Source organism: Podarcis liolepis (assembly GCF_965112155.1).
Source record: "Podarcis liolepis genome assembly, chromosome: 6".
Taxonomy (NCBI): Eukaryota; Metazoa; Chordata; class Lepidosauria; order Squamata; family Lacertidae; genus Podarcis; species Podarcis liolepis.
This window is the reverse complement of record NC_139559.1, coordinates 99,055,052-99,076,491: the sequence shown is the minus strand read 5'-3', so window position 1 is coordinate 99,076,491 and position 21,440 is coordinate 99,055,052. Positions and strand designations below refer to the sequence as shown.

Below are 21,440 nucleotides of genomic sequence, written 5' to 3'. Positions count from 1 at the left end.
TGCCAGAGAAGCCCTCCTGAAGAGTTCCATCTTACAAATGCTTAAAATGTTTTTCAAGCGGCTAACAATCTCCTTTCCCTTCCTGCCCCACAACAAACACTCTGTGAGGCGAGTGGGGCTGAGAGACTTCAGAGAAGTGTGACTGGCCCAAGGTCACCCAGCAGCTGCATGTGGAGGAGCGGAGACGCGAACCCGGTTCCCCAGATTACGAGACTACCGCTCTTAACCACTACACCACACTGGCTGAGAAAATCAAAGGTTCTGCAGATGTGAGACAGATCATCGGAGCCTCTAGTTTAGTCATTTTCCTGGTTGATGAACTTCCACAGAATCCTCTCCCAAATGTTACTCACATTTGGAAGCCAGAGCTTTAAACCTGCCCCATCTCCCCTAAATAAAGGAAACAGCCTTCTGTTTGCAATACATGATGTATTTGACAATTTGTTTAAAACCCCAGAAAAGTGGAATGCAACATTGCCTGACCCTCTATAAAACTCAGAGATAAAGAGCAATCCCCTTCCCATCTCAGATTAAAGTCAGTCTTTTAAGGCACTCTGCAAAGCCCGCTTGCCTCTTCCTTCCCTGCTTCCAGTCTTTTCAAAATGGCAGAATACCTGATTTTTCTTTCCAAAGTGACTTCCACATGCTCCTGCTCCTATAAATATCTCTGGAAACTGGCAACATCTAATACTGCAGGAGTAAAAAAACCACACACACCACAAAGGGAGAAGGAAGAAAACTGGGGGTGCAAGGGCAGAGGCAGTTTTAGAGTATTATGACCAGTTTGGCTGCACTGGACACCACACTGCACGGGGCACCACCACGACGCTGTAGAACAGCCCCAAGAGGTGGGGCTGCCAAATTTTAGTGACATGCTGGGCAGCACTGAAATTTGAGAGCCCAAAGTCTGCTATTGGTGAGGGCGATCCAAAAAGAGCAGACAAAGGTATGAAAGGAGAATCACATCAAAAGGAATAGATTCAACCCTCTTTCTCCAACCCCCTCAACTGATTTAATGGAAGTTGTATTCATAGCCACCAATCCTGTTGAAAAAGGACAACGACCAGGTTGAAGCTTAAGACAACAAATAGCACGTGTGAGAAAATCATCCCTCCCTCTGTTTCAGTACAACCACCCCCACCCTCCGTTTTCAGTAGACCTTTCATACTCAGGAGCTCACCTGAGGAGGGTGCATGTGTCTCTTAATTGAAAAAAATAACTTACAATAAATAGATCAAATAAATAAGCTGAGTAAGTACCCTTCAGTTTAAAGCAGTTCATGTTCAAGTCCAGAACACAAAGTGTGCTTGCTTCCCTGATGCACAACATTAAGATAAGCACAGAATTTGGCATGGAGCTACGCAGAGTGGAGTTGTGGAGGGCTGCTTTCTCTGGGCTCATCCACACTTCCATTTAACCTGCCGCTCCCCCCACCCCTGGAAAACCTGTGGGTTAGCACTGAATCGGAACAAACAGCCGTTGGGTTTTCTGCAGATGTAGTGCTAAAAGAGCAGGCTTCCTGGGGGATGCAGCAGGGCAGAGGCAAAACTACTCAGACCTGTGCTTGCTAAGCAGAGGACAAGTGTGGGATAAGCCCAGGGTCCAGCACGGGAACAGCTTTCTCGCAAAAAGGGCAAGGCGTTTTTAGCAGAGTCGCTGCCACACAGCTCTGAGATCTGTGAGAGCCAAGGGGGAGGCTGCTCTACTCTTGAGGCCCCAGAAGATGGATCTGAAAAGTCCATAAGGGTTTACTGGCTCTAGTGGTGAAGGCAGACCGCCCAGCCTGCTGCAAGAGATGTCTTGGGGATGTGGCTCCTATGCATCCACCCTGGAGGCTGGAACTCATTGTGCAAAGGCACAGGTGTGACATGCATTTGCACAAAAGGCAGCTGGGCACTGAAGAAGGTTAATGTCCAGTTTCAGAGCTGGAGAAAGTTTGTAAGTCCCTATTCTACAAACAGGCTCTATTTTTATCCCTGAGAGATGTTGGATCCTTTCAAAAGAGCCTTCTGCACCCTGGTGCTCTCAGCCTGCAGTTTGGACTATAAGCATGTTGCTGGAGATGATGGAGTTTGGTCTAAAACAGCAGGAGCACATTGGGGGAGGCTGCTTCAAGAAGATGGGGGAACCATTTCAAAACAGACATGGCCAACTGGTAAGATTGCATACATTTGGTAGAGGCAACAATTACAGGTTGGTAGGGTCCAGAAAGTCCACTTAACTGACCCAAGGTGCAATTTGCCACACAGTTCCCTGCAACTTAACCCACTGAATCCAATTTATAGCAAGTTGCAAGTGGGATCCAGTAAAATGTTCTAAGATAGCCCGAAGAACTGGGGAAAGCAAAGACTGCCAAGGCTGCTAGCCCCTAGGAAGAAAGATGAAGCGGTGCAGGCAGGATGTTTTATTGTGCCAATGGCTGTTGCTGGATAATGTGCACAAAACTTAGCAGAGTAGAAAGGAAGCTCATTCTCAGCCATAGTTTTTGTCTTCTAAGGTGGATAGTGGATAGCGGCTGAATCATATAACTGAAAAGCCATGAATTCATTGGTCTAAAAGTCAGGCTTCCTCAATCTCGGCCTTCCAGATGTTTTTGGCCTACAACTCCTATGATCCTAGCTAGCAGGACCAGTGGTCAGGGATGATGGGAATTGAAGGGCCAAGGTTGAGGAAGCCTGGTCTAAATCGTCACTGAGGTTGCAGCAGTTGGGGAGGAGTGAAGGGGCCACAACTCTACTAGTGTGCACCAGCACACTGAGTGTTCACCTTTAAACTGTCATTTATTTAGCTATCGTTTAAAAATACATGCAAATGAGGCCATTATATCCAAGTTAATGTTTATATTTTTATGTCTATATAAATTCCTAACCAATACAACCTCAACATTAAGGAAAAAATTGACAACTTTATAGTGCTAAGCTCCTTGCTCTCTTCCAGCCTCGTTGCAGACACCAAAAACACTTTCTTAAAACAACAACAGCAGTGCTTCCAAAACCTATTAAGGGCTAGGAACTACTGAGAATGCAAAATGTGCCCATTTTGTACATCCTTAATGCAAAATAATTTAATCAAAAGAGAATGCTCAACAGTTATGAAATGAGGGGAGCATTAGTTTTTAGAAATAGCATTGTCCTATGCACAGGTGAGAATTTGGAAGGGGTGCTGTTTAACAGAAAGGTTTGCATATTTACATTGGCAGATGTCAGCCCCATAAAGATCTGGTTGGCTGTTTTCAATCAATATGTAGTATCAGTCATTCTCACCTCTTTGACTGTTGGCCATAGTCTTTTGGCTTTCCATTCCCTCTAAAGATGCTAGTCTTTTTTTTTATATGAGAAAAAGTGGGGGGGGGGCTTAATGAAACCCACAAGCCACCTTGAGTCACCCCAATTTTAGCCCAATCATGCTTTCTGAAGCCTTTAGAAACAGGAGCTAAGGGGGCCAATGAAAGGGTAAGGGGTCAGGCCTTCTCTTGCCCCCAATGTAATCTGAGAACTGGCCTGGTACCTTCTCTGCATTTTTCTTGCTTTCCTAGGACTCCATCCCATTCTAAATATACCCATTTCCTGGGATCTTCTACCTATTGTATGTTAGAACAGCTGACCCAGACACTGCCAGAGACCCTTCTGATGACCCACTAATCCAGTATCTGAACAAGCTGTGCCAAATGTTTCAAAAAAAAATTTTTTTGTTATTGACAAAAAGCAGCCTGGAGTGGGGGCCAGTTTTGACTTGGGCCTGAAATTAGCTAGTGGGCTACACACCTGCATTCCTTCACAGCTGGGCATCACACTCAAACAAAGACTAAAGTGCTTACAATATTAGTCCCTGCTTTGAATATCTTGGGCTCATTCTCCCTGAACATTCCCTGCACCTTAAGTTGTATCTACTGAGTTCCATGCTCTCGCTCACCCAAGAAGCAGCGAGGTCCTGCAATGTGCCTAAGAGGGACCTCTTAAATCACCACCCCGGATTGATCTTCACTTGAGCAACACACTTAAAATACACACACAAACACTTTTTAGTTACAGTATCTCAAACAGTGAAGTAGCTTGAAGTAAAGTCAAGTGGCAAGGAAAACGGATACCAATTATCAGTTTTGCTGGCTAATCCAAACTTGAAGGCCCCAACCCACCCCCCGCCCCCCTCTGGGCAAGTTGGTGTCAACCCTCAAAGTGCCACTAAAATCTGAAAGACCAAATTCCACCCCGACACGGCTCTCCAGGGTATATTTGCCATGTAGCTGGCAAACAACCTCCAACCTTCCTCACAGCTTTGGAGGTGGTGGGGACTGCCAAGCAACTAGCAGGCAGATCTCTGCATACACCTGCAGGTTCAAACCCTGGAGGTGGGCCATTCCTCCTGCCCAAAGGTAGCACAACACTTATCATGGCAAGTGGGATGGTTGGAATAGCCATGTCTAATGTACACAACACCACTTACTATACTGCACAGATGTGGGTTCCATCTTTTATATCCCAAAGCCAAGTAACAGGACATCAGTATTAGTTGTCAATCAGATCTCTATTCTACTGCACCAATGCATGTTTGCTAGCCTGCATTTCTGGCCTGGGGACTGGCTGTCTGCAAGTCTTCAATGGGGGCAGTTTTTGGTTTCTCACACAGGCCTTTTAACGCTGCCAGGGACAAACAATATTGTTGTCCATCTTCAAAAAGAAACAACTGCTGAGAAGCAGCATTCTGACCAGGGGGCCAGGACCATGTAAAAGAACAAGCATTAGGCACATGATAGCCAGAAAAGGGAACTGGGGTGGATGCACAGCACACCGCTCTCCTAATGAGTTGCTTCAATACACCAAAAAGGCTCATCTGAGGGATCAGACCAAAGGCCAATCTAGCCCTGCAGGTTGTTCCCCCAGCCACAGGTCTATGGGAAGCCAAGGAGCAGACATGAGGGCAACAGCCCCCTCCCACTGATGCTGCCCAGCAACTGGTCTTCAGTCCAATGTCTGTGCGAAGCCCACCGAACACAGCAATTTACTCTGTGCTGGGTGAAAAAGTGCCAGTCTCCCATTCTTCTGCTTAATTGGATGGGTCTTGGATTGGAGTGTTGTGAGAGAGGAAGAAAGACTTGCCATCCCCCTGGGGTCAGATCCCTCCTTCAGGGGATGAGGCCACAAAGCTGAAGTGGGAGAGGAATTTCTGCAAGAGGACCTAGTTGGGCCAGGATGTCTCCCGCCTGAAGATATGCTGTTGCCCTCTCCTACCTCAGAAGCCTTTGTGGAACCTCTGTACTGCTGAGGCCATGGTTCAAAACAGAACAACTTCTCATCACTTTCTCTACACCATACATAATTTTTGACCCCTCTATCATGTCCTTCCTTATGTCTTTCTTTCATGTAAATAGTCCCAAATGTTGTAAGCCTTCCTCATGGCAGAGTTGCTCCAGTCTCCTGATCATGGCTGCCCTTACTTTAAGTTAGATATTCAAGTACCAACATTTAGGGTGTGATTGGGGCGGGGTATTCCATACTATAATTCACTGTTCCTTTCCTTTTCTGCAACGTTGTTTATTTTCTTTTCCTCAGAATTAGGATAATAAATTTTAAATGAGATACTTTATAAGAAAAAATATATTTAAAACTGCACTACCTTTCAATAAGCTGTTCTATTTTAATTTTCAGAAACAGCAGAAAATAATAAAACTCTCCATTCAGCTTTTTGGGAGGCCATTATAATCCTTTGTGCAGAACATTTCCAGGAAGAGTTTGTCCTAGTCTTTCAGAGCATTAGGCTCCTCAAACAGTCACTGGTTTGCTGAGGTAATGGAAATAGCAGTTGCTCCCAGCCAGGGCCAAGCAAAGGCACAGGTCTTGAGAATCCACACAGGCTGGGCAGGAAGACTTTGGTTACATTCCCCCAATGTTATTTATCAGAGATGAAAACATGGGCAGACTATCACGGATGAGGACACATGAATAGCCAAAGTTGTAGGGCAAGTGTCAGGGAGATAAAGCTCAGGATGAACTTAGGTGTGTGAGAAAGGTTAAAAACAACAACAAGGAGCCAGTCTGGAGCAAGTGGAAGAACAAGAAAACCATAGATCAGTTGAATGGAAATGTTAGTGGGAGGCAGGGAGAAGATGGGACTGCTCAACTCCCACTTCACCTCTGTCTTCTCCCAAAAGTGAAATTCTGCAAAAAATAAAAAATAAAAAGATAGATGAAATAATTAAGGGAATTATTACTCAAGATGCAAACAGCAACACCTAGCTGCCCTAAATGTGGTCCAGGGTCACATGAGCTGCATTGCAGAGATAATGCAGTGGTACCTCTGGATGCGAACGGGATCCGTTCTGGAGCCCCATTTGCATCCTGAAGTGAACGTAACACACGACTGCGCAGGTCGTGTTTTGCCGCTTCTGTGCATGGGTGTGATGTCATTTTGAGCATCTGCGCATGTGGCAGCACAACCTGAAAATGCTTAACCTGAAGCATATTCATCCAGAGGTATAACTGTATCAGAGTCCCTGTAATTTTTGAGACTTATTGGAGAACAGGTGGCATGCTAGGTGACTGATGGCGGGCAAATTCCCCCCTTCTGAAGATAGCGACACAAAGGGTGATTTGATGGCAAGTTCACTTGGCATCAATGCTTAGAAAAATTCTAAACAGATTATTAACAGTTGGTCTGTCTTTAGTAAAGCACAATGGTTACAAAGAGCCAGCAAGAGTTCATGTCAAGCTAATTTCATCTCCTCCTTTTGGGCTGCAGCTAATGGCTTGCTAGATCAGGGGTGCAGATGTGCACAAAGTATCTTAACGATTTTTAACAAGCTCTCTCATATTTTGATGGAAAGCTAGGTACTGTTCCCAAAGAGTGCTCTTCAATGGGTCATCAACCTAGAAACCCTCAGGGTTTCCCTAAACCCAGTGCTGTCCAATGTCTGCTCATCACATTTCCAAATGACACTAAACTGAGAGTTCTTGCTAATACTTAGATGCAGGAATCAAGGTGATCTTGGCAGGATCTGGGCCAAAACTAGCAAAACCAAACAAGCAAAATGAATTGCAACAAAAATGAATATGAAGTTCTGCATTATGGTAGGCTAACTAAGGTGCCCAAATAAAGGATAGGTGATACCTGGCTTGGCAGCAGTACATGTAGAAAGGATCTAGGGGTTTTAGTAGCTAAACATGATTCAGCAGGATGAAGTGGCAGCTTAAAAAGCTAAGGCAATTCTAAGCTACATCAACAGAAATATAGTGCCCAGATCACGACAAATACCCCTCTATTCTGCTCTGATCAGACCTCCCTGGGCACTTCAGCTGAAGAGCTGAGTGAGGAACCTGGAGACTAATGAAATCATAGCTCTAAAAGAGATGGGATTAGATGAAGAACTCAGTGGAAAATGTATCACTCTTTAGGAGTGCCAATCTCTGTTCACTTGAGAATTTAAATTCTTAAGGCCAGTAGCTGACTAGTTGCAGAATTATGGTGGGAATCCACAAAAAGGCCCCATGTGCTGTGCTATTATGCTATTATGGATTCTGCAACCAGTTGTTCGTTATACAGTAATTCACAACATAAATCTTCAACTTCTGTTCATCTCTCATCTACATTTTCTATCTGAAGTAGTATGTTCACATTATTCTGGGAGTTAATGTCAGTAGTTTTGATCTTCTACAAACTTTTCTACACTAATTTTGCTCAAAAGCCTTTAATGCTCCATTTCCACAGTTGGAGAACCAAAAACCAAAGCTTGGAGCTATAGTCACTGTATAGGCACTGTGTTCCTCCTCCCAGTTTTCCAGAACGGGTGTTGGCTGAGAGTCAGCAACAGAGCAGAAAGAGAAGTAAGCTGACTGCACATCTCTGGAGATTTCACAGGAGCTAAACTCCATAGGTTCTCTTCCCTTTCCTGCTAGGACACCATCACCATCATAAGCAAAGATGCTACCAATCTGTGGTTCTGACAAATGCTCAAGAGAAGTTCCCATTACCTTCCAATCTTCATTTATCCTACATAAAATCAAAAATTCCTCCTCAAATATGGGATGATCTAATAATACTTTCCTTAACTACATTAAATATGGGAAAGGAATAATTTTCAGAAAACCTTCCCTCTATGTCATGCATTTCCAAATAGTGTTGGACAAGGACTTGGCAACCCAGATACAAATCCCCACTCAGCCATGAAGGTAATTTCATGATCTTGGACAAGTCATACTCTCTCAGCCTAAGCTACTTCACAGAGCTGTTGTGAAGACAAAATGAGGGAGCCATGTATGCCATCCTCCGTTCCTTGGAGGAAAGTGGGAAATAAATAAATAAATAAATAAATAAATAAGTAGGTCAGTCAGTCAGTCAGTTAGTGGCATCTAACCTTGTGAGTTTCTGTCCAGCTCTGACTGTCCATTAACAAGATAACGCTTTTGCTCCAGGTGGTGTTCTTTCTCCCAGTCTTTTCTCCACCATGAGCAAAACTGTCACTGATTGGGAGGATATGGAAAGAAGTGGTGTTTCCAGCATTACCCATTTTCCTTGTTCAATGGCAATCTCAATCTTCCTATGGCAGAAATACCAAGATTGTTAGAATCCAACCCGCCCCCGCCCCCCAAACACTGAGCAATATTGTGCCTGGGCTTTTCTGGGTGCCAGATATAACCCTTTCCCACTGTGCTGGAGAAACATACTGTGCACAGACAATCTTCTGAAATACAGATTAACTGTGCTTGGATAAAAAGCAGAACTGGGGGTGGTGTGTGGTTTTTCATTTTGTTTTGTTTTTAAGGTGTAGCCAGTTGATTTGCCTTGCATTTCACCCACAGCATAGAAAACTATGGCAGAACTCCTACACTTACAACTACTTGAAACACACCGAGAAACATGCAAAAGGTCTGAACCCGATGAGGCCGAATCCATTAGCCCCAGAAAGAGGGAGAGGGGGTGAGATGATTGGTAGTTCAAAATGTGTTTTAGTTCAGCACCATGGACAGTTCCCTGGGGATAAAGCTGCACTTTCTACAAATGTGAAGAAGCTTAACAGACGGCATTCTTGTCCCCCCCTTTGTAAACATTTTCTTCCTTCTAATGAGCAGGTGATAATATTGATTATCAATCAAAAATGCATAGGTATCATGTTGTGGGAATATGCCATCCCTTCCTGTCTTAACCCAAAGAGCAGGCATTGCACTGAATGTCTGGTAAGAACAGCCTCCAGGAGTACATCTAGTTGGCTGGGAAGCAGCATTGGCCACAGGCACTGGAAATCAAACTCTGGATCTCTGTGTTTCAGCCTCTTTCCACATGAGAACACACTCAAAGTGTGAAACAACCTAAATCTTCCGAAGTCCATACGTCCAGCTACTCTACTGTGGCCTAGCACTGGCCATTGCGATCTCACGCTGTCTTGAAGAAGCCCTCTTTGCATTTGTATCGCAAAAGGCAGGTGAACACAGAGGTCTTCTTTGGCTCAGTTATCCATGCCAGTGGTGGCAAAAGCCCTCAATGATACCATCAAGTGTATTTTTTATTTGGGTGGTATCACTACCAAAGGCGGTCCTCTTTTGGGTCTCCACATAAGGACCTGGGCATCATTGGCATTGGGTTTCACTAGTGCATTTGGTGGGATGGGTTCCATTCTGCTCAAAATTTTGGGCTGCTCCTGCTGAGTCCTCCCCACTAGCCGGGCTCGCTTGCCCAAGAGTTGCATGGGATCAACTTCAATGTCCACTCGCATCCTCCACTTTATAGTCTGCAAAATAATCTTTTCCTTGGTGGTCATATTCATGGCTACTAGCCACGTCGTAAAGCTTTGGTCCCGTTTGATCCTGGTTAGTAGTGGCACGTTGCTGTCACTCACAGGAACAGCCCACGTTACGCTGGGGTAGAAATTGTCATTCATACTGACGGAGAACCTGGAGACCTTATTGGTGGGGCCAATCAAGGTCACTGTTTCTGTGGTGTTCCCATACCAGGGGTAGCTCACTCCATCAGAGTCACTGATGGCTTTTACACGCCCTTCTCTCAAGTCTGGAAGTTCCCAGCTTGACCTAGAGGGGCAAAGCAAAAACAAAATAAAAACATGGGTTAAGAGCTATATTAACAGTTGCTAAGAATGATTAAGAGCAAGGGGGAAGAGGGGGGAAATAGGAGGGCAAGGGGAATGAAAAACTAAAAATACAATAAAAGGTATAGAAAAAATACTAAAAGTGAGTCCTATGCTTCAGGCTGGATCTAAATGTATTTCCCAGGCCTGGAAAGATTAAAAACTACCACTCTAAATGGCAAAAGAGTTGAAGTAAAATGATGTACAACACTTCAGTAGCAGACAGCCTTCTAAGCAAATAGCTTTGGCTAGTATGTATTGATTGTGACACAACCTTCTCACATAGACAGCATCCCTTCACTGGCAACTTTTGCAACGATGCCACTGAAGCAGCAGGAAGCTGACTGTGCCCAACACTTTCAAGCACGCTAATACATCAACCTCAGGGATTCCAGTAGGAGGGATGGATTCAGGTTTGGATCCACTTTTATCTATCTACCCCATTTCACAGTATGAGAACAAAGGGAACCCAAGAGAAAGAGAACAGGGATAGCAATTACTTTAGTGCTACACCAAGAGCATCGTTAACCTAACTGCTGCTAATCACTCTTCTGGTAAAGTGTAGTGCTGTTCTTTGAGATACTACGTCACTCTCTAAAATCGGGATAAGGAACCTGTGACCCTCCCAATGCTGTCGCCATCCAACTCTCATCAGGCCAATTGCCAGCGATGATAGGAGTTGTGCTCCAGAAACATCTGGTGGGCCACAGATGTTTTCTGCTCTAAAATCTGACCTTCACACTAGGGGAACATAGAAGGCCATGCAGCAGATCTATGAGAACCCAACAGGGAGCACCCGCAAGAGCTTCTAAGATGCAGGTTCTCACTCTCACACATGTGCATCAATGCATCATTGTCCTGTTGCATAACCCAATTTCATCCATTCTGTGCACCATTCTGTTGTTGATTTGTACACCAGCAAATCAACAACAGAATGGCTGGAAAAGAACAGAATCAAGGGGTTGCAATGGCCGAGTCAGAAGAGTGGGCCAAAATTCCTCCACAATGATGTGAGAGACAGATTAAGTCCTACAGAAAACAATTAGTTCAAGTTATTGCTGCTAAAGGTGGTTCTACAATTTTAAGACCTTCTAAAGAACAATGATTATGTCCTTAAGTGCAAAACCACAGAATTCAAAGAGGGTGTACTTTCTTTTTCCCATGATTGTATGTTCTATGCTGAACTGCCTTTGAACAACTGTTCAGAAACTTTCAAAATGTGGTGAGCAATTTATGACTGGGAATGAGCCTTGGGCCTATCAGCAGCAATCTATGTCAGGGAAGACTTCAAAATACTGGTCTTGACCTTTAAATCACAAATAGCCTTCATTCGATTTAAGGATCAACTCTACCTTTTGCATGGAGGCCACGTTCCCCACAAATGTCAAGCACAATGCCTTTTATCTGGTGGCAGTGTCACTGGGGAACTCCCACAATGCAACTGCTTCCCCAAAGAACCTTGCCAGGGCTGCCACAGTCTTGACTATCAGAAGGGGGGGGGCAGGAGGGGGTGACAATTAACAAGCTGGCAAAGGGTTTCTTTTGTAGAATCTGTCATACATATGTTGCTACTATCCCTCAGCTCCTCATATGGGGACAATCCACTGACTTCTCTTACAGAACCGCTGTAAGGATTTCTGAAATAAAAGTACAGTACAATGTAAAAATCAAATATCATTATGATTGCTGATTAGGAAGGATAAGAGCTCAAGAGTATCAAGTTATTCCAAATCATCATGAGGCCCAAGACAACCACATGAAAAGGAGCTCCAAAGTGCTGTTGAGTCTTCTAGCAACAGGAGGTAATTCACTGCCAGGACAGAACATTCACTTTCCTGATGCTACACTTAAAGGGGGACGTGTAGCTTTGCAGTGGTTGGCACAGCAGTGCACTGTCCAAGGAGAAGGGTGCCTGGTGACATGAGGACAGGTGCACTCACCTGCCCAGGTGGGCTCAATTAGCACTGCTCACAAAGGACCATGTTGCTGTAGGTGTTGGAGCATCGAAAGGGGAGGGGAAGAGACACCCACAGAGAAGCAGCTGAGGGCCAAGCTACAGGAGAGGGCAGAAGACCCGCAACTCACCAACCTCTCCCATTTTCACTTTTACTTGAGAGCTGCCACGGGGCTTGTATTTCAACTGTAGACATTTCAGCAATTTCCTCCCTGGGTTTGCTGCGATTTGGGCTGCTTGGCCCCAGAAAACTCTAGGCAAGGAGGAGCAGCCTTTGCCCAAGAGAGCAGCTAAGGAAGGTGCTGCTCCCAAGGGCGCCGTCCCACCCCGCCCCCGGCCCGAGGGGGTGCTCTTGCTCCCGGGGCAGCCTGTCTTTCGCCGCGGCGGCCTTTCCCTTTGGGGTCCATGAGCGGGGGGGGGGGGGGGCAGCCATCTTTGTGGGAGGGCGCAGGGTTCCTATGGCGACCCGGTGAGCCCCCCCCTCTTCCCGGCGCCACTCACATGCCCAGGTCGCTGTAGGTGTTGTAGAACTCCATGTGGTTGCAGGCCTGGATCCAGCCCACCACCCAGGTGTGGCGCCGCGGGATGGGCGGCATGAGGACGCGCGCGGCGGCGCGGAAGTAGGGCGTCCGGTAGCGCAGCACGATGGGCGAGGTCTCCTCCAGGGCCGTGGCGCCCGGCTCGATGCACGCCGACACGTCCGACACCACGATGTGCTCCCGCCGCACGCGCGCCTTGCACGCCACGCTCTGCAGGCAGCCCATGGCCCGGACCCGCCGCCCCCGCTAGCCCGCCCGCCCCCCGGGGGCCCCGCCGCCGCCGCCCCCCGCCCGCCGCCCCCCGAGCATCGCAGCCCCCCGCCCGCCCGGCGCCTCCACCTGCTCGCCGGGCCCGCCACTCGCCGGCGGCTTCCTCTCCGACGCCGAGCAGGGCGCGCCGGGACACGTGTGAGGGAAGGAGTCACGTGAAGGGAAGGAGAAGCGGGTCAGAGCAGCGGCGCCCAAGCGCGCAGGGCCGCCGCGGGGAAGGATGCTGGCGGGGCGGCGGGGCGGCGGCTGGGGGCTCCCCAAGAGGCGCGGGCGGAAGCCGAAGGGAAACACCTGTAGCCTTGCACCGGGGGCTGTTGGCTGGGTGTGTTCGCCATGGTTTATTAAATTTCTATACCGCCCTGCATGGGAAGATCACAGGGCAGTTTACAGTATAAAAGCAACAGCACACACACGACAAACAAAACACACCCCACTCCACCGCGCCAAAAGACACCGTTTAAAAGGCCACAAATTGTTTCATGAGCCAAGGCTTCAGAAAAGGGGAGCGTTTTCACCTGGTGCCAAAGACAGTAAGGAAGGTGCCAGGTGAGCCTCCCTGGGGAGAGCAGCATCCCACCATCCTTGTGTTGCGGCTCTCCAGACCTCGTGGAGGAGGCACCCCAAGAAGGGCTTCCAAGGATGATGCTGGCAGGGTCTGGGCTGATTCAGATGGACAGAGGCGGTCCTGGAAGTATTGCGGTCCTGAGCACTTCACATTGGGCCTGGAAACTAACAGGCGGCTAATCCGGTCAGGCCATGTTCGGTGTAATATGCTCAAACCATCTTGTCCTGGTGAACAATCTGGTCACCAAATTCTGCACAAGCTGAAGGCAAGACAGCGGTCCAGCACTTCCATTGCCTTACCTGCAGATGTATAGGAGAAGCGGGGCTGTGTGTGTCATTAGTATATTGGTGACAAAACTCCAGATAACCCCACTCAGCAGTTTCATGCATATGTTAAATAGCATGGGGAATAGAATCAAATCCCAAGGAACTCCACACTGAAGACTCCACTAGGCCAAAGAGCACTCTTCAAGCCTCCCTGTCTGGAAGAGACCATCTAAGTAGGACAGAACCATCACAAAGTGGCACCACCCATTCTGCCACTCCAGAAGGATACCATGGTCAATGGTAGTGGTTTTCAACCAGTGTGCCGTGGCACCCTGGGGTGCCTTGAATGGTGGTCAGGGGCTACAGTGGGCAACCCTGGCTTCTGTTCCTCTTTCCTTCCCTCCCTCCCCTGAGGCTCTCTTGTGTCTCTGCCTCCCAAAGGCTGGCACAGCTGTTTGTGGCAGCAGCCCTGGCTATAAGCTCTGTAGGTGAATGGTGCCTCTGGGGCTGGCCAGGGGGTGCTGGTTGCCAGGAGCTGAGGCAGCCTTGGAGTACGCAAGCGAGTGGTTGAGGGAGCCCAGCCAGCCAGTCTGCCAGTCCTTGCTGTTGGGAATGGACAGCAAGTCCCAGGCCCCTGTGGGGCAGTGTTAGGAGCCACCTCTCTTTTGGGCAGGGGGGCAGCTCAGAGACCAGGGGTGGTGGCAGCTGCTGCCCAGAGGACTCCTGAGGAGAGGAGGCTGAGGGAATACTCCCCAAGGGAGGGTTTTTGGAAAAGGGTGAGAGGCTGCCAGCTCTGCAGGCAAGGGGGGACATAACAGCTCCTGAGCCCCATGGGTCAAGGGCAGGGGTCGGCAACCTAAGGGCCATGGGTCGGTAGCGGTCCACAAGGCTTGTCTAACTGGCCCATGGTGACCCATGCCGCCCCCCTCTGCCCTCTCTTACAGCCGCGGTGTGGGGACTGACTTCTGGGTTGATGGTGCCTGTGCGCATGCACATGGGCGCTCCTCCGACCCAGATGTGTGCTGGAAATAGCGTGTGCGCAAGCATGCGGTACAGAGAAGCACTTGTGCGCATGTGCACATGCTATTTCCGGTGCACTTCAAGGTCGGAGGAGCGCCGGAAATAGTGTGCGCGCACATGCATGGGCGCTCCTCCTACCCGGAAGGGCGTGCGTGCGCACACACTCCGGCCCGTCCTCCAACAGATGGCGCGTCAACCGGCTCATCCTCCAATTAAGGTTGCCGATCTCTGATCAAGGGAGCTGTGGACTCAAAAAGCTTGAAAACCTCTGGTCATTGGTATCAAATGCTGCTGAGAGATCAAGGAGAATTAGCAAAAACACGTTTCTCCTGTCTCTTTCTCAACAGAGGTCATCATACCGAGGAACCAAAGCAGTTTCTTTGCCCAAGTTGGGCCTAAATCCTGATTGAAATGGATCTAGAAAATCAATTTCCTACAAGAGGCCTCGGATCCAGTCCACAAATACCCATACATAAACCTCGCCCAAGATGAGGAGATTGGCAGCTGGCCGGTAATTACTTAGGATTTTTGGAATGCAGGGGGGTTTCTGGAGGATTGGTGTTACCGCGGCCTCCTTCAAGCAGGCAGGGACCAGCCCCTCTTGCAAAGAGCCATTAACCACCTCCCTGGCCTGGCCAGCTGTCCCCTTCCTGCTAGTTCTTATCAGCTAAGAGGGACAAGGGTCCAGAGTGCAAGTGGCTACCCTGGTTGCTTTTTTTTTTATAAGATATTTATTAAAGTTTAGACATTGCAAAAAGAAGGGAAAAAAGACAAAAGAAAAATATAAATAAACAATTACAAAGCCTCAAAAACAAAAATAAATACAGTAATACAAAACATCAACCCATGCAAAAGAGATTAAAAAAAGAAAACAAAAGCATTAAAAAAAAAACCAAAAGAGAACAAACATACAAAGGAACCCCATATTTTCATATCCTTATCTTTCATTTGCTTATTTCCTCGACTTCCTCACACCTCCTTTTTTGTATTCTAGTTCAATTAATTGTTCCAGCAAGTCCTTTCCCTCTTTCACAAATTTAGTTTCATAACGTAACACAATTTTAGACTTAAATTTACATCTTTACCCAATGTCAGGGAACTGCCATCGGAAGGACGGGAGGTGGAAGGGCTCACACAGGTTGGGAGAGACTCAGCAGCAGAAGGGGGAACCAGCAGGGGGAGACGAGGTGATCCGAGGGAAAGTGAGCAGGAGGGATGGCTCAGGGAGACTTCCAGCGAGGGTAGTGGGGAGGTTTCAGGACCTCCTGTAGGGACACCCACCCCTCGCCGGAAACTGTCACGCAGAGAGTCCAGAAGACGTGTTTCCGTTAAGGAGCTTTTATGTTGGAAGAGATTTTGAAAGCAACCACTGTCGGAACCTGCCAGCGACTGGCGGAGCCATGTTTAAGGGGCTCCGTTACAGACAGAGGTTTGCGGACTTGAGCAAACTCTGAGGGATTTGGATTTTACGCACAAGCAGCTCATCATCCCATCACACCCAACATCAATCTATTCATACTTAATTCTTTATAGTATTTCTACTAAAGTCATATAACTTCTTTCCAGCATCCTTCTAACATTCATTAATTTTAGAATATTTCTGTAAATAAACTTTAAATTTTTTCCAGTCTTCTTCCACCGACTCTTCTCCCTGGTCTCAGATTCTGCCAGTCATTTCCGCCAATTCCACGTAGTCCATCAGCTTCATCTGCTATTCTTCCCTGGTAGGTAGGTCTTGCGTCTTCCAGTGCTTAGCAATAAGTATTCTTGCTGCTGTTGTGGCATACATGAAAAAAACTCTATCCTTCTTTGGCACCAATTGGCCCACCATGCCCAGGAGAAAGGCCTCTGGTTTCTTTAAAAAGGTGTATTTAAATACCTTTTCCATTTCATTATAGATCATCTCCCAGAATGCCTTAATCTTTGGGCATGTCCACCAAAGGTGAAAGAATGTACCTTCAATTTCATTACATTTCCAACATTTATTATCGGGCAAATGATAAATTTTTGCAAGCTTGACTGGTGTTATATACCACCTGTAAATCATTTTCATTAGATTCTCTTTTAAGGCATTACATGCCGTAAACTTCATGCCAGTGGTCCATAACTGTTCCCAGTCAGCCATCATAATATTATGTCCAACATCCTGTGCCCATTTAATCATAGCACATTTCACCATTTCATCCTGAGTATTTCATTTCAACAGCAAGTTATACATTCTTGACAAATTCTTAACTTTAGAGTCTAACAATTCTGTTTCCAGCTTTGATTTTTCCACCTGAAAACCTAGTTTTTTATCCTGATTGTATGCCTCCATTATTTGATAATAATGAAGCCAATCTCTCATTCTGTTTTTTATTTTTTCAAAGCTCTGTAATTGTAATCTGTCACCCTCCTGTTCCAAAATTTCCCAATACTTCGGCCATTTGGCCTCCATATTTAGTTTTTTCTGGGCCTTTGCCTCCATAGGTGACAGCCATCTTGGGGTTTTATTTTCTAACAATTCCTTATATCTTATCCAGACATTAAACAGTGCATTTCTTAAAATATGGTTTTTAAACGCTTTGTGTGCTTTGACCTTATCATACCACAAATATGCATGCCAACCAAATACATTATTGAATCCTTCCAAATCCAAAACACCCGTATTTTCAAGAAGCATCCATTCTCTCAGCCAGCAAAAAGCGGCTGATTCAGTTTTAAGTCTGGCAGGGCAAATCCACCTCTTTCTTTAGCATCAGTTAAAATCTTAAATTTTATACGAGGCTTCTTGCCCTGCCAGACAAATCTGGAAATATCTCTCTGCCACTTCTTGAAACAGTCCATTTTGTCCAAAATTTGCAGTGATTGAAACAGAAATAACATTCTTGGCAATACATTCATTTTTATCACAGCAATACGGCCTAGCAACGATAGCTTCAAATTTGACCATATTTCTAAGTCTTTTTTCACTTCAGTCCAACATTTTTCATAGAATCATAGAATCCTAGAGTTGGAAGAGACTACAAGGGCCATTGAGTCCAACCCCCTGCCAAGCAGGAAACACCATCAGAGCACTCCTGACATATGGTTGTCAAGCCTCTGCTTAAAGACCTCCAAAGTAGGAGACTCCACCACACTCCTTGGCAGCAAATTCCACTGTCAAACAGCTCTTACTGTCAGGAAGTTCTTCCTAATGTTTAGGTGGAATCTTCTTTCTTGTAGTTTGGATCCATTGCTCCGTGTACGCTTGTCTGGAGCAGCAGAAAACAACCTTTCTCCCTCCTCTATGTGACATCCTTTTATATATTTGAACATGGCTATCATAGTTATCCTTAAATAAATTCACATTCTTAGCAGTCATATTGACCCCTAAATATTTCACTTTCTTAACCAGTGTCAGACCTGTCTCCCTCTGAAACTTCTCTCTCTCAATTACATTCAGGTTTTTCTCTAGAACTTTAGTTTTCATCTTATTCAGCTTAAAGCCTGCTACCTGGCCAAATTCTTGAATCAATTCTAATACTCTTTTCGTACTTGATTCTGGCTCCTGTAAAGTCAATACTAAGTCATCTGCAAATGCTTTCAGTTTGTACTGTTTAGCTCCCACTTGTATACCTTTAACCAATTGGTCCCTTCTAATCATATTTAACAGAACCTCCAGGACCGAAATAAAAAGCAATGGAGAGATTGGGCAACCCTGTCGTGTTCCTTTCTCAATCTTAAATTCTTCCGTCACTACGTTATTCACAATTAATTTGGCCTTTTGTTCTGAATAAACTGCACCTATACCATTTCCAAAACTTTTACCAACCCCTATCCCCGATAAATTCTTCTTCATAAAACTACAATAAATATTGTCAAAGGCTTTCTCCACGTCCACAAAAATCAGAACTGCTTTGATATTAATCTTTAGTTGTAGTTTTTCTAAAATATTAATTATGTTCCTCATATTATCAGACAAATGTCTGCCCGGGAGAAAGCCCGCTTGGTCTTTATGAATTCCTTCTGCTAACACCTTTTTTAATCTTTTAGCCAAAATATCTGCAAAAATTTTATAATCCACATTAAGCAGTGATATGGGGCGGTAGTTTTTAAGTTGCGTCTTTTCGGACTCTGATTTTGGTATAAGTGTAATATATGCTTCTTTCCATGACTCAGGTGCCCTTTTCCCTTCCAATATTTCATTACAGACTTCCTTTAATGGTTGTATCAAAGTTCTGTAGTATCTAGAAGTCAGTCCATCTGGTCCTGGAGATTTACCTAATTGCATATTCTGAATGGCCCCTTCTACTTCCTGATCCATTATTTTGTAATCAAGCATTAATTTATTTTCTTGAGAATTTTTTTGTAATCCATTTATTTCCAGGAATTTATCAATGTCCATTTCATTCTGCTTTTCTTGTGTATATAATTGTTTGAAATACCTCTGGAAGCACCTTCTAATTTCAACTGGATTCTGTATATTCTTTCCTTCCACTTCCAGATTTGTAATAGTATTTAATTTTTGTCTTTTTTTTCAATTGCCAAGCCAGCAGTTTCCCACACTTATTTGCCGATTCAAATGTCTTTTGTCTCATCTGTTTAATCTTCCATTCTATTTCCTGATTCATCAATTTCATATATTGTACTTGGTAAAGCTTTATTTCTTTTAAAATCTCCTGGGACTTTGGTTTCGCTCTCAGTTTCTTCTCTCCTTCCTTTATTTTTTCCAAAATTTTATCTTTTTTCTCATTTTGCCTTCTCTTCTTAATTGCATTCTGTTGTATCAAAAAATCTCTCATTACGGCTTTACTTGCGTCCCAGATTACTCTTTTTTCTACTGGAGTGTTCATGTTTATCTCAAAATAATCTTTCAAGGTTTTTTGGGCCATTTTAATAAATTCATCATTCCTAAACAAAGAGTCATTCATCCTCCATCTGAAGGAGCCAGTTGGCATTAATTTCATTTCCATCTTCACCGCATTATGGTCAGAGCTAGTCTTTGGGCAGATTTCAGCCTTGCTGATCTTTGGAGCCAGTCCTCTAGTTACCCAGATTTGGTCGATTCTTGTCCATGTCATTTTTGCCTCCGAGAAGAAAGTTCCCTCTCTTCCCAGAGGATTCTTCATTCTCCAAATGTCAATTAAGTTCAAATTATCAGTCATGTCAAAAAATGTTTTTGGTAATCTTGCATCCTTGGTGATTGTTTGTCTTTGCGCCTTATCCATATTCGTAGATACAACACCATTCATATCTCCCATCAAAATCATATTGTAATCCATATAGTCCATCAAGATTTCATGTAACTTTTTTAAAAATTCCAATTTCCCTTCATTTGGTGCATAGATGCCTATCACCAAAAACCTATCTCCTTGTAATTGGATTTCAATTGCTACCAGTCTTCCTTGTTCATCTTTGAAGATAAATTTAGGTGATAGGTTCTCCTTTGCATAGAGAACCACTCCTCTTTTTTTAACTTTATCTGATGAAATAAATTCTTGGCCTAATTTCTTGTTGCTTAATAATTTCCTGTGTAACCTTGTCACATGCGTTTCTTGTAAACAAATTAAGTCCAGTTGTTTTTTTCAATAAATGAAACATTCGTCACCTTTTATCCGAAATGTTAAGGCCATGGACATTCCAGCTCAGGGCCTGCAGCGCCATCCTGTGGCTACTTTGGTGCTCCCCCAACTGCCCCCAGATCTTGTTCCTCTTCTGTTGGTAGTAACGTTATCTCCTTATCGGGGGGGGGGGTCCAATCCAAAAGACAATGATGAAATGTCCAAGGTATCCAAAGTATCTTTTTTTGGTGATGCTCTCTTCCGTACTCTTTGCTCCAGTCCTCTGTCTGGTGACCCTCTTTCCGGTGATGTTGGCTCTTTTCCGATTCCCTTCTGTAGATCTTCTTCATGGTTGTGCAGGAACTTTGTTTTATCCTCTACTGATCTTATCTTTATTTTCCTTCCCTTAAAGCTAAAAGATAGGCCTTGAGGAAATTCCCACCGAAAGTTGATTCTGTTCCTTCTCAGCAGTTCAGCCAAATCTCTGACGTTAAATCTCAAATCTAAAAGATATTTGGGAATATCTTTAAATATCTCCACTCTAAATTTGTGTATTGTCAAGGCCTCCTTGTAATGCCAACTCAAAATTTTGTCCCTCTCTTCCTTCGATCGGAGTGTAATCAAACAGTCTCTTATTCTGTTCTTCTCCTTCTTCCCTCCTCTTCCCAATCTGAAGGCTCTCACAATTTTAAACTCCTCTTTTTGTAGGATTGCAAATTCCTCTGTAAGAAAGTCTATCAAGGAGTCTTTCTCTAGTTCAGGTACTCCCCGAATTCTCAAATTTGTCTGTTTCTCCTTGAGCTCAAACATAGAAAGCATCTGCTTCTGATCATGTACTTGTTTCCACACATCTGGAACCTCTATTTCCAATTGTGCTACTTTCGCTTCAACAGCAACAATCTTTTCCTTAGCTTCCTCTGCAGTCTGTCTAATTGAGTTAGATTCCTTAACTAGTGTCTCTATAGCTTCTGTGTTAGAATTAACTTTTTGTTCCAAGCTTTTTATACTTTGTGTATTTTGGTCCAATTTTTGTGAATTTTGGTCCAATTTTTTATTCATTTGTTCCAAAGAATTGTTAAATTGTTAAATTTAAAGAATTGTTAATTTTGCTTAAAACAAGAGCCCAATCTTCTTCCGAGGGCATTCCACTCCTTATGACAGTTTCAAAAACCTCCTCTAGAGGGAAGTAATTTTTGTTTATCTTATATTAGTCCAAAATATCCTTTTCTTTT

The 21,440-nt window shown here is 44.9% G+C and overlaps 1 protein-coding gene across 2 annotated transcripts; it reads right to left on the bottom strand.

The window, feature by feature from the left end:
- Positions 1-412: 412 nt before the first annotated feature.
- On the bottom strand, positions 413-12,796 carry FAM78B (family with sequence similarity 78 member B). 2 transcript variants are annotated; one of them, XM_083507229.1, is made up of 2 exons: positions 12,528-12,796; positions 413-10,016 (listed from the first exon to the last, which is right to left on the bottom strand). In XM_083507229.1, exons 1-2 carry the CDS (start codon positions 12,788-12,790, stop codon positions 9,494-9,496), a joined length of 786 nt encoding a protein of 261 aa, XP_083363355.1. In that variant the 5' UTR covers positions 12,791-12,796; the 3' UTR covers positions 413-9,493. The 2 variants fall into 2 exon arrangements, with proteins under 2 accessions (XP_083363355.1, XP_083363356.1); XM_083507230.1 differs by lacking the exon at positions 12,528-12,796 and adding an exon at positions 11,425-11,541.
- Between the last annotated feature and the right edge of the window lie 8,644 nt (positions 12,797-21,440).

What these genes read in the sequence shown, in the direction of transcription:
- FAM78B (XM_083507229.1), bottom strand. Translation starts at nt 12,790, where the DNA reads ATGGGCTGCCTGCAGAGCGTGGCGTGCAAGGCGCGCGTGCGGCGGGAG. An exon ending in ACCTACAGCGACCTGGGCAT is followed by an intron (nt 10,017 to 12,527) that starts GTGAGTGGCGCC and finishes TTGCCCCTCTAG; the next exon opens with GTCAAGCTGGGAACTTCCAG.